General features: G+C 42.0%; 1 protein-coding gene across 2 annotated transcripts in view; it reads right to left on the reverse strand.

The window, feature by feature from the left end:
• LOC147882066 (inner membrane protein PPF-1, chloroplastic-like) overlaps positions 1-13503 on the reverse strand; it is a 34311-nt gene extending 20808 nt beyond the window's left edge. For both annotated transcript variants that reach the window (XM_087401304.1, XM_087401305.1), the window contains exons 1-2: positions 12396-13503; positions 11317-11427 (exon numbers count right to left, since the gene is read on the reverse strand). In XM_087401304.1, the coding sequence (XP_087257430.1) occupies positions 11317-11427; positions 12396-12779 (495 nt within the window). In that variant the 5' untranslated portion in view covers positions 12780-13503. The remainder of the gene's footprint in view (positions 1-11316; positions 11428-12395) is intronic.
• Between the last annotated feature and the right edge of the window lie 2384 nt (positions 13504-15887).

Below are 15887 nucleotides of genomic sequence, written 5' to 3' on the forward strand. Positions count from 1 at the left end.
GGAATCAGACTAAATCTACAACTTCACTCTAATCTATAGGTAGGTGGCTCTCAATCCAAAGATACTCAATTTATCTCACATGCAGTAAATTTGTAGTGTCATGAAAGAAATCTCAATGTGTAACATGGACACATCTTCCTAACAATTGCCTCATGGATGCACATGCTTGGCTAACATACTTGTGTCAATAGAACTTCTTTTGCAAAAAAATCACATTTGGATTCTTTAGAAAAAACATAGGTATCTCTGAGCAACTAAAACACTTTTCTCAAATGTTCCATATGCTTTTTCCTTGTTTTACTATGGATAAGGATATCATCCAAGAATACTACAACAAATTTTCCTAAATATGGCCTCTAAGACACTATTCATAAGTGTCACAAAAGTTGTTGAAGCATTTGTTAAACCAAGAGGCATTACTCTAAACTGATAATGCCCATAACTAGTATGAAATGATGTCTTAGAGACATCCACTTCTCTAATTCCCACTTGGTAATAAACCAATCTTAAGTCAAATTTAGTACAATATTTTACCCTGTGCAATTTGATCAAGAGCTTATCAATGTGAGGAATAGGACACTTATTTTTTATTTGTGATTGTATTTAAAGCACGTCAACGTATGCATAATCGCAAAGTACAATCAGTTTTCTTTACCAGTAAAATTGGAAAGATAAGGTAAGCTACTTGGTCAAAATTGGCCTTTCCTAAGATATTCAATTAATTGTCTTTCGACCTCACGTACTTCCATTTCACTAAATCTATTTGGGGGATTTACAAACAGGTGCAGATCTAGGATTCATATCTATCTTATGATCTACTTCTCTCTCAGGGACTAAACCATCAAACAAAGCAGACAGAAAAACATCAGAAGAAATATTCTTGAGTTTGAGGTTTCTTGGACGGTGTCTGAAAATCCTCCTCCTTAAATTGCCTCTCCCTTTGTCAATTGGAAAATTTATTGAGCCTAGGAGCAAAACCAGTTTGTTCTAAAGTTCCAACTCTAGGTTTTCCCATAGTATCGTGATATATCTCGACACACCTGATGGCTTCCTCAAAGGTTTTAGGAGAATTTCTTCTCACCTCAACCTTGTAGGTGTCTTTTAAACCCCTCACGAATCCTCGAATTCATCTACAACAATGGGACCCTTTTATAGGGCTCAAGCTCTCTTAGACTAGTCATCCAGATCTACAGACTAGGTCAGTCCTACTCTTGACTGATCTGCCACATGGCAGGTGCCTATTGGTCTAACCACCTCCTATACTGCTTGCAGTCTGCTCATATTTGGCCCAACTACTGTCTGCAATCTGCCGACCTGTCCTGCTACTGTCGACTGCCTAGACTAGGCCTTACGTGAGCCAGTAGACTACCGAATCTGTTTGCTCCCTATTCCATCTGATGACCATTTCCTAGGCTCCCATAAGATCAGTCCGCCCCAATGACGTTCAAGGAATTGGGACTATCATTGATACAGGAAGAACAAGGACATGAAGTAAGAGGGAGCCAGCAATGAGAAAAGTTTACCACTTTTGAGAAAGGGAGAAAGGGAGCGGTAATGAGAAATGCAAGCTTGGATAGGGTGAGCCTTAAAAAAACAATTCTACCGAGGATGGGGAAGGATCTCACAGTGACAGCAAGGAAAAGAAGAAAAGGTGTTCCTACTGTGATGAGCCTGGGATCAGAAAAAAAAGAGAATCAGTCCAAGGAGGAAGGGTCTGAACCAGAGAGAACCAACTAGTGATGAACAAAATGGCGAATCTGACATAGGGGGAGCACCAGGCTTCTCCTTACGCCCCCAATGTACCTTCTTCAAATGACTTCAGTGGGAACAAGTGGAAAAGGTAAATGGCCCTCCTTATAAAGGCCTCGAGAAGGCAGAAGGCTCGCAGAAGGTGACTGAACAGGAAGGGAGATCGGAGGCCGGTCCCAAATCAGGCTGACCAGACTGCCAAATAGATCTGGTCCACAAACAGCGCCCCTCCCTCACTTTTGAAAATCAGCAGCTGCTTGTACCTTTTATGTTTTGCAGACCAGTTGTCCATGATTAAAGCCTATGATACCAAACACTCTCCCCAAAAGATTTACACATATGTATGAATCACGCAATGGTACATCAGTAATCAATATGTGAACTCACATAATCCTCTCTCTAATACTATCTACAGAAAGAGTTTATAACACTGCAAGATGAGGAGGAGAAATTAGAACCTGCATCTAAAGTGGAATTCCAAGAACTACTTATGTAGATGGCCATGTAGGAGAACGGTATTTCTTGGTCATTGGATGTATGCTCATGACAGGGTCTTCCACTATTCTGATGGCATCAAACGAAATCTACAAGCCTGAGATTTGTGAGGGCAAATACTAACTTCTCACTCTAATCTATAGGTAGGTGGCTCTCAGTCCAAAGATACTCAATTTATCTCACATGCAGTAGATTTGTAGTGTCATAAAAGAAATCTCAATGTGTAACATAGACTCATCTTCCTAACAATTGCCTCACGCATGCGCATGCTTGGCTAACATACCTGTGTCAATAGAACTTTTGCAAAAAAATCACATTTGGATTCTTTAGGCAAAACATAGTTACCTCTAAGCAACTGAAACACGTCTCAAATGTTCCATATGCTTTTTCCTCGTTTTACTATAAATAAGGATATCATCTAAGAATATACACCTTTGTAAGACTAGAATATGTCCAATCATACAAATTTAGATTTTTTGTTATTCTAAAGACCAAAAACCTACACAAAAAACAAGAGAGAAAATGAAAGAGAAGAAAAAAGAGGTAAACAAAAACTTTTATGAAAAAAAAAGGAAGACATACTTAGCAATCAAAGCAACACTATGTCGTCATCAATGCCCAAGCATAGGTAGCTATATTGGGTTTCTAAAGACCCACGGAGTCTCGCCCCCAGTGCTTACTAACATACGTCAAATAAACAAAAGAGAAAGAAAACAAGAAAGAATTAAGGAAGAAGGTGACAAAGCAAAAATAAACAAGCAAGTCAGGAAACAAAATCTTCCAAAAAAAAAGAATAAACCTCTCCCTCCCTCTCTTTCTCTCTCTCTCTCTCTCTCTGCTCCAGCTACATACATCTCGGGCTTGGGGGGGAGATCAGAAGTTCCCCACCAAGACCAAGTTCTACCGCGACCATTCCCTAAGAGTCTCGAAGAAGGGCTTCATCATCAGACCCCAGTACCTCGAGGACAAGGGAGTCTCACATGCACTGAGGATCACCATTGGGAAGATGCGGGTCTCATCTCATCAACTGAGGGTTGAGACAAGGAGAGCAGCATGTATACCCAGAGAGCAGTGGATCTGCATGTTATGCACACTAGGAGAGATTGAGACAGAGGAGCATTTTCTCTGCACCTGCCCAGCCTACTACGAGATCCGAGGGCGATACCATTGTCTTTATCAGGACAAGAGTGAGTTCGGCCCGCTATCGCGATTAATCCACTTCCATGACCAGCTCTGCATTGGGCTGTATCTACTTGAGATGTGCCGCCACAGGGAGACCTTGCTACAACAGATCAAGGAGCAGTAGGAGGGGACCAGACCACAAGATACACACGCTGACCAGACACAGCGGCATGTCACAGATTTCTATACTTTTGAGTCAGCTCCAGAACACAGTGAGGTGGAGGAGGAGCTAGATGATATGCGGGCGGTATGGACTACTGAGAGAGGATTGCAGAGGTTACCCATGACACGGAGAGCGACCAGAGCACACTTGATTGAGGTCCGACCTATCACAGCTTTCCTCAGAGGAGATCGCCCAAAACAGGGGGTCACTCTGAACATAGCTCAGCGGGTTCAGATTTCGAGGAGACCACGCCCTCCTCTGCCACCACAACGTGAGACGGCCAGACGGACATAGATCCAATATATCTTTGCCGCTCATAGACGAGCCACCACAGTGCCGGGTTTCGGATTCTGAGTTCCAATTCCAATTCTAGCTCCAGCTCTCTCCTCCCCACTTCAGATAGCGCATGATACAACATGACATGACATGATATGATACCACATGTTTTGTTTTCGATTTTGCTTGAGCTACTGAGATCTTTTTTATTTCAGCATAGTATAGTACTCAGCAAGGGCCTTAGCGTGCCCTTTGCTCCAGCCCTTTGTGGCTTGTATGAGTTTTTTTCACTTTTGGTATTTTCCGCACTTTGTCCCTTAGGCTTGCGAGGCCTTTCGCAGACTTTAATCTCTCTCTCTCTCTCTCTCTCTCTCTCTCTCTCTCTCTCTCTCTCTCTTATTGAAAACATGAAAAGCTAAAAGGACCCTTTACACTTATGTATCGCTTCCTACAAAGAGGCAAAATTACATTCCTAACTTAGAAAGCACAAGCATACTCAATCAAACTCTCTTTTGAAACTAAGAGAAAAACAAGCTATTCAGCTCCCCACTTTTTGTTTTCGCTTTAATTTCAATCATTCTAAACATACCTAAGGCCGATACACCAAAAATAAAAGACTTAATATCTACGATTGTGCATACTTTTTTTATTACTTTCCTTGGATTATATCTCTTGTGTAATAGTAAAGTGACCAAATTATTACATTGAGTGATAAAAGACTCCTTAGTTGTAGGCAGAAAAATCTATGGAATTGGGAAGAAATGACTGCATATTTTGCCAAATCAGAAATGTTTGAGTCAATGTGAGGCATTTTTATGAGTAAACCACTATCTTCAGGTTGTATCTTCAAGTTGTTCATGTTTATCGTATCCATCAACCCCTAATCCTATGGTAGATTAAGAAAGTATAAGATCTAAGAAAACACAAGAATCCCCTCTTGAAGTGCGGTTCAGTTCACAAGAGTCACGAGGATAGATTCCTTCTCCCAAACCACAAGCATCTTTAGTGCCAGATGAGCATAGGCATCATCTTTATTGCTCCTCTTGCCAGCATACCACTCTGTTGGCCTAAGACCTAGGACACCTTGCACCTGTATCTTGAATACCTTCCCTTCTCCTCCCTTGCCCATCGACTCGTGCACGGTCAATGCTTGCAATGGAAAGTGTACAATGTGGGAGCACATGTCGGCAAATGCAATACAAAGTTCTATTTGTGCTCTCCCTTCAACTTGGCCTGTGTCAGCATTTGCTTCTGGACCACTAGCCATCTTAGTCATATGGACTAGGGCACTGGCTGTTGTCTTTCCGATGGCCCCTTTCTCCTCTTAAACGCGTAACTTGGCTAAGCTTATGTAAAATGATAGGACACGTGTTGATAGAAATAAGACGTTGCATAAACTCAAATTCATAAGTGAAAAGATAAAAGTTTGCTACAAAGACGGCACAATTAATTGTGCCCATGGGGATTCCGATAAGTTGTTGAAACAAAGAATCACATATTGTGATGTAAGGATTATCTAAAAGGAAATCTATCCAAGAGCAAACATCTTCAACACTTAGTACCTTTGTGTATCTTTTCTTTTTAGAACCGATGTCATGATCTTTTATTATTTAGCCAAAAAAAGTCAAAGCATAAACTGTTTTCTCAACTTTTAGTACTTTGCATCTATCTTCAAATCTTAGCTTGAAAACTTCAGCCACTAGCTTTTGATTCTAAACTTTAGGTCTTCCAGCTCGATCTTTGTGTAAAGCGTAGTAAAATCATAGGTTTGAAGAAGAACAGGAGACTCTTTTTCATGAATGCTTCAAGAGGAATTAAAAAATTTTACAACAGGAATCACTCCTACAGAGTCACTTAAAATCTAACTTGAGTGTGAGGGGGACATCTGCCTCCTTTAATAAGTCCCTCCAAAGTTCATGGACACTAGGCAACATGGCTTTGAAACATTAGCTTAGCTATTTAGAGACATCCATCAAAGTCGTCTCACAAGCAACTACAATAAATATTGGCTTTTATGGAGTTTTGTGAAACTTCCAAGCAGCACAAAGAAAAGGGATACTTGGATTGCAAGCAAACCCAAAAGACTTGCAAAAACTCTGGTGTTTTGCCCCTTTTGAGAAACCAAGGCAGGGGCATAAGTTTTGGCAAACGAGTTCACTTCTCTCAAAAGACATTCTAAGTAAAACTTTTTGCAAAAAAAAACAAAATGATTGGAACATTTGTCCATATAAGAAATGACAAAATTCCTATGGAATTTTTGGAGAACACTCTCATCTTCTTTAGAAAGATGGTTACTTTGCTTTGAGCAATTAAAGGAAGGGACTTCTTCTAGTTTCAAAGCAACTTTCTTCAAATTTTTCCCTTTCCATTCTGATAAGATATTTTGAACTCCTAAACATTCTTCTAATTGCAAAGCAAACTTTGAGATTTCCTAAGAGGCAAGACTCTTTAGAAGAGTACAATCGAAACTTCATGCCATTCATGAAAAGGTCTCTTAAGTTACTAGAATGCAAATTGAGGTATCAGCTGTGACTACATGTCCTAAATCAGCATCAATAAAGCTTTGGAATCTCTTACTTTTACAACAACAAGGTTCTCTAAGGATAAAAGATTTTGAATGCTCTGAAAGCCTTTTACCTATCTCTCCATAGTTGAAAGCCTTTTGTCCTAAAGTTTTACATACTTCCAAGCTACTACTAGATGCTTCCAAATGCTTCTCACATAATGAGGGAGAGAATCCATTACTTCAAGAGACTACAAAATTGAGTTTAAGCCTACTTTGTCAAGAGAGGGTACAAATCAAGAGTTCCTTTATTAGATAGACTTCCTTGCTTTGAAAGGAAGCTTTTACTTTTAAGAAGCGATACAACGAAGTTTTACGTTGTATATAATGGAGCTTATTTAGATTCAAATCGTCAAAAGAGAAGTTTTCCAAGGTGTATTGAAGTTTAAAAAGAACTTTGACATCATATTTTTCAAATGAAAAAAGACCCAGAGACATTAATCAGTAGGTAAAGGAGTCTTCTTTTACAGTCTCGAGAAGCGAAAACTCTTGGAACTGAGGAAGTTAAAGGAGCTGAAGGAGGAGGAAGTGGGAGGAAGTGAGGGAGGCAACTCATGAATAACATGTGAGATTGCAGGAGAGCTAGGACAACTCTGTAACATAACATTAGGTTTCCATACAAGGTTAGGTGTATGACTATGTTGGTAAAGAGGAATGTTAAAGGGCTTGATATGAATTCTCCACATCAAAGGATACTTTTTAGAGGTTCTTTTATTCTTACGATGAATTGATTTTCCTTCCAAATTAAAATGTCTTGGGAAGAAAGTGTGTAAAGTTCTCATCCAAAATAATTCACAAGGACGAGCAGCCTTGTAAAAATCCTTGGCACTATTAAATGGCCCTCTATATGCTCAATAGGAAAGCAACGAAAAGATTTGAAACCAGACTTTGCCATTGCCGCATATAAGGGTTTTGAATTCTCAATTAAGGAATTCTACAACAAATTTTGAATTCTCGATCCTCTAAGAATACAACAAGACCAAGTTAAGCTACTTGGTCGAATTCGGCTCTTCCTAAAATATTCAGTTAATTGTCTTTTGACCTCACATGCTTCCATTTGACTAAGCCTATTTGGGGGTTTACAAGCAGGTGCAGGTCCAAGAATTATATCTATCTTATGATCTACTTCTCTCTCAAGGACTAAACCAACAAGCAAAGCACATAGAAAAGCATTAGAAGGAATATTCTTGAGGTTGAGGTTTCTTGGACGGTGTCTGAAAAACCTCCTCCTTAAATTAGCTCTCTTTTTCAATTGGAAAATTTATCGAACCTAGGAACAAAACCAGTTTGTTCTGAAGTTCCAACTCTAGATTTTCCCGTAGTATCGTCATATAGCTGGGCATACCTGATGGCTTCCTCAAAGGTTTTAGGAGAATTTATTCTCACTTCAACCTTGTGGGTATCTTTTAAACCCCTCACAAAACCTCTTCTCTTTTGGAATTCATCTACAACAATGGGGCCCTTTTATAGGGCTCAAGCTCTCTTAGACTGGTCATCCCCGTCCACAAACTAGGTCAGTCCTACGGTTGACTGGTCTGCCATATAGAAGGTGCCTACTGGTCCCACCACCTCCTATATTGCTTGCAGTCTGCTCCTATTTGGTCCAACTGCTGTCTACAATCTGCCGACCTGTCCTGCTACTGCCGACTGCCTAGACTAGGCCTTACGTGAGCCAGTAGACTACCAACTCTGTTTGCTCCCTATCCCATCAGATGACCATTTCCTAGGCTCCCATAAGATCAGTCCGCCCAAATGACGTTCAAGGAATTGGAACTATCGTTGATACAGGAAGAAGTGGGACATGAAGTATGAGGGAGCCGGCAATGAGAAAGGTTTACTACTTTTGAGAAAGGGACTGGTAATGAGAAATGCAAGCTTGGATAGGGTGAGCCTTAAAAAGACAATTCTACTGAGGATGGGGAAAGATCTCACAATGAGAGCAAGGAAAAGAAGAAAAGGTGTTGTTACTGTGATCAGCCTGGGATCAGAAAAAAAAGAGAATCAATCCAAGGAGGAAGGGTCTGAACCAGAGAGAACCAACTAGTGACAAACAGACTGGAGAATCTGAGATAGGGGGAGCACCAGGCTTCTCCTCATGCCCCCAATGTACCTTCTTCAAATGAAGAAGGAACATTGGAGATTTGGAAGAAGGAATCAGATTAACTGCCCTCATCTGTTTTTACATGTCTGGGTTTTTAGTGACCAAAGTAACATAGTGTTTAGAGCCAATGAGTGCATGAACTCAACATTCCACCTCGTATGCTTCTAGAATGCTTATAATGGTTCACATTCAAAGATTGAGAGACTTATTTTAAGAGGCATCATATGCGGTATCAATCCCCCTCTTAAGAATTAAGTTATCATGACGAGAACTTTTTCCCGTGGTATGCTTTGGGGAAGCTGTTAGTGTCGTAAAATTTGGACACTAAGCTCAGTATTAGTTCATTGATGGCCAGATGGAGTGAGTTGACAAGATTCTTGACGATATGCTTCGTGCATGTCTCTTGGAAGCAATCTGACTGGGAAGAGTATCTTCCTGAGATTGCATATCATAGTGCAAAACACACAGCCACTAAGTTGAGTCCACTTGTTTTTATGTATGGATTTCAGCCTAAGGCTCCATGGACAACTGGTCTGCAAAACATAAAAGGTACAAGGAGCTACTGATTTTTTAAAGGGGGGGAGGGATGCTGTTTGTGGACCAGATCTATTTGGCAGTCTGGTCGGCCTGATTTGGGACCCCGGCTTCTCATCTCCCCCTGCTGGTCAGTCAACTTCTGCCCTTTCCAGTCCTATATAAGGAGGGCCGTTTAACTTTTCCACTCATCCCCACTGAAGTCATCCCATTCACACTGAATCTTGTGTGTTGTATGCATATTCTTTCTAAAACCTTGACCCATACATGTAGCACGACATGTGTTGCTTTAGGAAATGATCTTAGCTAGGTTCGAGTCTCTTACAAAATGCTCAGTTTCCTTGTATTTTTAAGAGTGCACAATTCCTTCTTCCAAATCTCCAGCTGTGAGTTCTCTCCTATCTCCATTCCTCTTCAAGCACCATTCACACTGAATCTTGTGTTGTTGTATGCATATTCTTTCTAAACCCTACACCTTATGTATGTCATTGTGTGCTATCTGAAGCATCGTTTTGTATTTTTTTGGAATGTCATACATAGGAAAATTTCAGCTTTTAAGTAAGTGTTTTAAGTCACGTTACTATTTAGTCTTATTCATAGGGGCACGCTACCCCACATGCTCTTTATAATGACTGTACATACATTAGATTCAGATTTGAACCCATGGTTTTGCCACAGATCTTGTACGCTTACACTGCCATCTCTGGAATTAGGAGAACTAGGCATATGACAATTTTAGTAAATGAGATATAATAGGGGGGAAGTAAGTCTGGTTCTGTAGGGAAAAGAAGCTGGACCTGAAAGGGGGAAGTGAGTCTGGTTCTGTAGGGAAAAGAAGCTGGACCTGAAATTTACTACAAAACCTTTTTGATCCAATAAAAACACATGTTCACCTTTTGACACTCAATGAACCCTGATACATCCAGACCTTCACGTTAAATGTTACGTCTCACTTTTTGATTTTGTTTCTCATATAAAGATACCAGTGATCACCAATCATTTAGACTTCAGCCATATCAGATATACCTTTGTAAGACTAGGATGTGTCCAATCATACAAATTTAGATTTTTGTTTGTTCTAAAGATAAAAAATCTACACAGAAAATAAAAGAGAAGAAAAAAGACGTAAACAAAAACTTTTATGAAAAACAAAAGGAAGACATACATAGCAAGCAAAGCAACACTTATGTCGTCATCAGTGCCCAAGCATAAGCAGCTATACCGGGTTTCTAAAGACCTGCGCAGTCTCTTGGGCAAACCCAGTGCTTACTAAAATACGTCCAAAAAAAAAAAGAGAGAGAAAATAAGAAAGGAAGAAGGTGACTAAGCAAATATAAACAAGCAAGTCAAGAAACAAAATCTTCCAAAACAGGAATAAAATCTCTCTCTCTCTCTCTCTCTCTCTCTCTCTCTCTTATTTAAAACATAAAAAGCTAAAAGGACCCTTTACACTTATGTATCGCTTCCTACAAAGAAGCAAAATTACATTCCTAACTTAGAAAGCACAATCATACTCAATCAAACTCTCTTTTGAAACTAAAAGAAAAACGGGCTATTCAGCTCCCCGATTCTTGTTTTCAGCTTATGTTCAATCATTCTAAACATACCTAAGACCGATACACCATAGATAAAAGAATTCATATCTAAGATTGTGCGTGTTTTTTTCATTATTTTCCTTGGATTATACATCTTGTGTAATAGTAAAGTGATCAAATTACTACATTGAGTGATAAAAGACTACTTAGTACATCAGAAATTATTTCAAGTTGGCAAGGCCTGCCTTATGCTGGTTGCAATACAAAGCATAAACCTTCAAAATGAAAGTAGGGCCAGTATATGTATTCAGCCTCAACCATTCAGCAATAGCTAAAGCAAGTCCTGGAATAATTGAGGAATTCACCGCACAGTTGAGAGCAACTTGGAAGATGTGTTCACTGACCAGACATTCTGTAGGCACGAAAAGCAACAGGGATGACCAACATATAAGGCTTTGGGCTTAAATTCAGCTGCAATGCATACACCTGCTTCAAATGAAGCACGAGACATACCATACAAGTTGCAAATGCACAAACTTTCATTGCCTTTCTGTCGCTTTAAAAATTGCTGGATTTGACCTTTTAAAATCTCCCCTAGTGTAAAAGATGGTACAGCAAATATACCAGCATTCAAGACTACATTCAATTAGTGATCAACTCTCTCGATCTATGACCATCATTTGAGCTGTCAGAGAAAATGGCTAAAATTTTTATATACCTGTTGCTTTGTCAAAGGCAGAGTAGCTGCTTTAACGATTATCGTCAACAGAATGATGGCAAATCCGTATGCATATGGTACATGTAAAGTTTGGAAACCATCCTTCAAAACCTGAATAGAAGACAAACATACAGCCATTACAACCAATCTAGAATCGTCTTTGCCTTCACACATATACGACAACACAGAACTGCCATCCACTAAAAAGTTTGCTTAAAGAAAAGATATTCCAACTACATCTCATTCCATAATCACCGACTCAAGTAAATGTGAACCTATTTAGCATCCTAAACATGTAAATCATAACCCATTCATTAAGGCGAGGAGTCTTATTTGCTTCACAAAGCAAGCACATGCTCAAATAAACGGCACGAATCATATCGCTGGAGATGCTACTGCACAACCTAACTACTTCAAGCTTCCCTTTACTTGTGCACAGAAACCCAAAACGCAAATGTACATCACTGAAGATTCTATTGAGCAACCTAACTAGAGCAAGCATTTCGTTTACTCTTTGGAGGATCAAGCGGGGAGACCACAGAGTATTAAAGGTTTTACAAATATAGTACCCAAAGATAAGGAAGCCTAAATATAGATAACAAACACGAGGATGGAAAGAGTGCTATTGTGAAAGGAACAAGAAGCAACCGAAAACATGAATTTCTTCAAAAGCTCAACTGGTTGGATGCGTGCTAGCTGCTACACAGCGACAAAACCTGGCCACATATATATACGGACCCACTGCATTGAGGCATAACACTATTCGTCTAAACAGTACGACAGTGCTGCTAGCTTTCGTAAAGGTGTTCGTAACTTAGTTGAGCAAAATTAATTGCAGTTGCTTATGCTAAGTCCGGAATAGTAACTCCACTGAACCAGGTCTGAAACTACCGGACTTGGAGTCTAGACTGTGATCCTGTTAAATTCTCAAAAGCTGATTTCCAATTATTCGCCTAACCGTTCGTCAAGCAGCATACGTGTAAACGGTGCACATCCCCTTGCATGAAGCTTCCTGTCAATACAATTCCATAGCCATGCAATTCTGGGCCGACAAGACCAGCTATAAGTCAGAAAAGCACCTTGAGAATAAATTCCAGTCCATCCGTAAGCCCACTAAGCCAGTCGCGACTTTGTGTTTGAGCAGTGTCAGCCACAGCGGCGTCGGTAGAGACAGCGGCGTCAGCTAGAGTGTACAGGATACCCTCCGTTCTGGCAACAAACTCGGGGACGGTCCGAGAAATGACTTGGGAGGCTGCTTGGACGCTCTCGAAGTGGTCGAAGCTACAGCGCACAAGAACGGCACCACCGTCACAGTCATGGCTGGGTCGCCTCCTGCTGAAAGGATCAAACGTGAACCGGCGAAAAGAAAAGGATAGGGAGGGGGAAGAAAAACAAAGGGAGGATGAGAGGCTGCGGCAATTAGGGGCTGGAAGGAGGAGATAAGAAGATAGAGATGTCGCCATAGCTCCTCCCTTGGTGAGAGTCGCTTGTGGAAGCGTCTGATCAGAAGAGCTTTCTTCTTGTTCTATCTTCGCTTCTGCTTCTGCTTCTGCTTCTGCTGCTGCTTCTTCTTCTTCTTCTTCTTCTTCTTCTTCTTCTTCTTCTTTCTTCTTCTTCCTCTGGTTGCTGCTTCTGCGTCCGCTTCTTCTTTCTTCGTCCTCTTCCTCTGCTGCTGCTTCTGCTTGTGCTTCTGCTGCTGCTAGGAATGTAGAATGGATTGATCCTCGTGCTTGAATCCTTCCTCCTTTTTCTTCTTCAATCGTCTACCTTCTTCTTAGTCCTCGTCCTCCGGTGCTGGTGCTGGTGCTGGTGCCACGTCTGCTTCTTCTTCCTCTTCTTCTTCTTCCTCGGCTTTTGCTTCTGCCTCTGCTGCTGCTGCTTCTTTGCAGCTGATTCTGCTGAGGAGGCAGCGGCTGCTTCTTCTTCTTCTATGCTGCTGCTGCTTCCTCTTCTTCTTTGCTACTGCTGCTGCTGCTGCTGCATCTTATTCTTCTTCTTCTTGTTTGCTGCTGATTCATATAAGGCTTCTTCTAGCAGCGGTTCACGAGGCTGCTATGCACAGCTGATGTGCGCCGTGCACGCGCTCTCCCTCGGTGATGGCTGTGCGCTGTGAGCTCTGGCTTTGGATGTTTCCTTGGCTTGTGCTACACTCCCCTTTGTATAGTCTCCTGGACTGCCATCGTAACATCCGAATCTTTATCCATTAGATATTTTATTCCCAATATTCTACCTCCATTTATCCCCTTTCAACGTCTTTTTTACCCAAATCAAAAATGAAAAATTAACAAGGTGAATTATATCTATTCATTCATAAGCCCTCCCCTAGCGAAAAAGAAGACATGCAGTCGAGATGATGAGATCCAAACAAGCGAAAAAGAACAAGTGTAGTGGAGATGATGCAGAGGAAAGGGGATGGAGATTTCCGGAGATAATGAATTGAAAGTAAGAGAGCCACCGAGAAGGGCGGGAGAGAGAGAGAGAGAGAGAGAGAGTGTAGAGTAGAGAAAAAGATGGAGCGTTTCAAGGGAAGGAACTAGCAAGTGGAAACTTAGGCCATTGATAATAATTTAGTAATTTCATAGAAGAAAATTAGGAATTTCTCTTCTTAGAGAATCAAACCTCCAATAAGACCTACCCCTCTCGGCAAGGCAAATTTGATTTTCATTTTTCCATATTTATATTTTTGGCCTGCCCCATGGGGGTAGCCTTTATTCAGCAACTGAGCAATCCCCAATTTACGGGGCAATCAAATAGCTCACAGGCTAGCCAAAAGGCCAGCTCTCTCAGCCAAACAAATGGCCAGAAAGTCCAGCTGGTCTGGCCGACCAGATCTGGCCGACCAGTTGGCCGACCAACTGGCAGGCCCACCGACCAGTTGGCAAGCCCAACCGACCAGCTGGCCGACCAACTGGCAGGCCCACCGACCAGTTGGCAGGCCCAACCGACCAGCTGGCCGACCAACTGGCAGGCCCACCGACCAGCTGGCCGACCAGCTAGGTCTGGCCTATAAAAGGCCTCTGCCCTCACACTTCCAGTGACAGGACAGGACCTGCAGCTGCTCCTCATCTCCTCCATCTTTTGCTGCAGGCCCACCTGCTCCATCTACCTCTCCTCTCCACTTCTGCCTCCTCTGCTGCCTCCTCTTCTACCTCTGCTTCCTGCCTCCTGGCTGCTCCATCCTCTCCTCCAGATCTGTCACAACTTCTGCTCCTCTGCTCAGATCTGCTCCTCTACTACAGCTCAGCTCCTTCTGCTCCAGATCTGTCCCATCCTACTCCAGATCTGTCCGCTCCAGATCTGTCCCATCCTACTCCAGATCTGTCCCCTTTTGCTCCTCTACTTCAACTCAGCTCCTTCTGCTCCAAATCTGTCCCATCCTACTCCAGATCTGTCCCCTTCTGCTCCTCTTCTCTAGATCAGCTCCTTCTGCTCCAAGATCTGTCCCAACCTACTCCAGATCTGTCCCCTTCTGCTCCTCTGCTACAGATCAGCTCCTTTTTCTTCATCATATTGCTATTCCAGATAGCCTGAAGGTTCCTTCCTCAGAGCATGCTGGTTTCAGCCATTTCCTAGGGCAGTTCCAGCTCCCATCATCCTCGTCATCATTGAGCTACACGGAGGACTGCGTTACGCTCCCTCTGCTGCTATCTTTTCTAACTGTCTCTCTACATGGAATCATCTTTCTGATTCACCTCAGCCACGGTCCTTCAGACACGTCGGCTTGAGGTTCTTGTATTCAGTTTTTCATATTACCGACAGGCACTATGTTTTCTGAGTTCCGATCTTCAGTTGTATCTTCAGTTGTATCTGAGTATTGTCTATTTTTCTGATCGCTCCACTGCAAACCCTATGGTTTCTCTATCGTTTCTCTATATGGTATCAGAGCCATGGTGATCTAAAAGACCCCAGATCTCTGGTGATCTAAAGATCCTGCTTCTTCATGGAGGCCATAGGTACAGGGAGCATCACTCCTATGAACATATCAGTTTCCTCTTCATTTCGCTGCGCACTAAGGGAGAGAACTCCATCTTCTACTCCCATCCCTCCCTCCCTTTCAGAACTCCATTTTCTACTGCCATCCCTCCCTTCCTTTCTTACCTCCATCTTCTACTCCCATCCCTCCCTCCCTTTCAGAACTCCATTTTCTACTGCCATCCCTCCCTTCCTTTCTTACCTCCATCTTCTACTACCATCCCTCCCTCCTTTTCTAGGTTTCTGGCTTGACACTCCCTATTCCTTCGAAAGAGGGGGTCATGACACTTCACCTCTGCCTCCATCATCGGCATCGACTTCCAGGATCTACAAGTTCTCCCGAGGCGGGACCCTTTCTGTTCACATGTGTCTTGATGACTGTTGTTTCGAATCTTCTACCTGCATGGAGGTGGGGATAGACTTCTCTCTCCCGAGGTCCATGATCGGACACACACTGGCTCACTTTTCAACTCCGACCTCTCTGGATTATCAGCACTGCTACGACAAATTTGTTCTTTCCCTTTGCACTTTCCTCCATCTTTCGGCGGTGAGAGGGGGTGGCTTATTCTCTCAAGCTTCACAGTGTTCTTATTTCTATC

Source organism: Dipteris shenzhenensis, chromosome 30 (genome assembly GCF_047967505.1).
Source record: "Dipteris shenzhenensis isolate YYH24624 ecotype China chromosome 30, Dip_SZ_1.0, whole genome shotgun sequence".
NCBI classification, from domain to species: Eukaryota; Viridiplantae; Streptophyta; class Polypodiopsida; order Gleicheniales; family Dipteridaceae; genus Dipteris; species Dipteris shenzhenensis.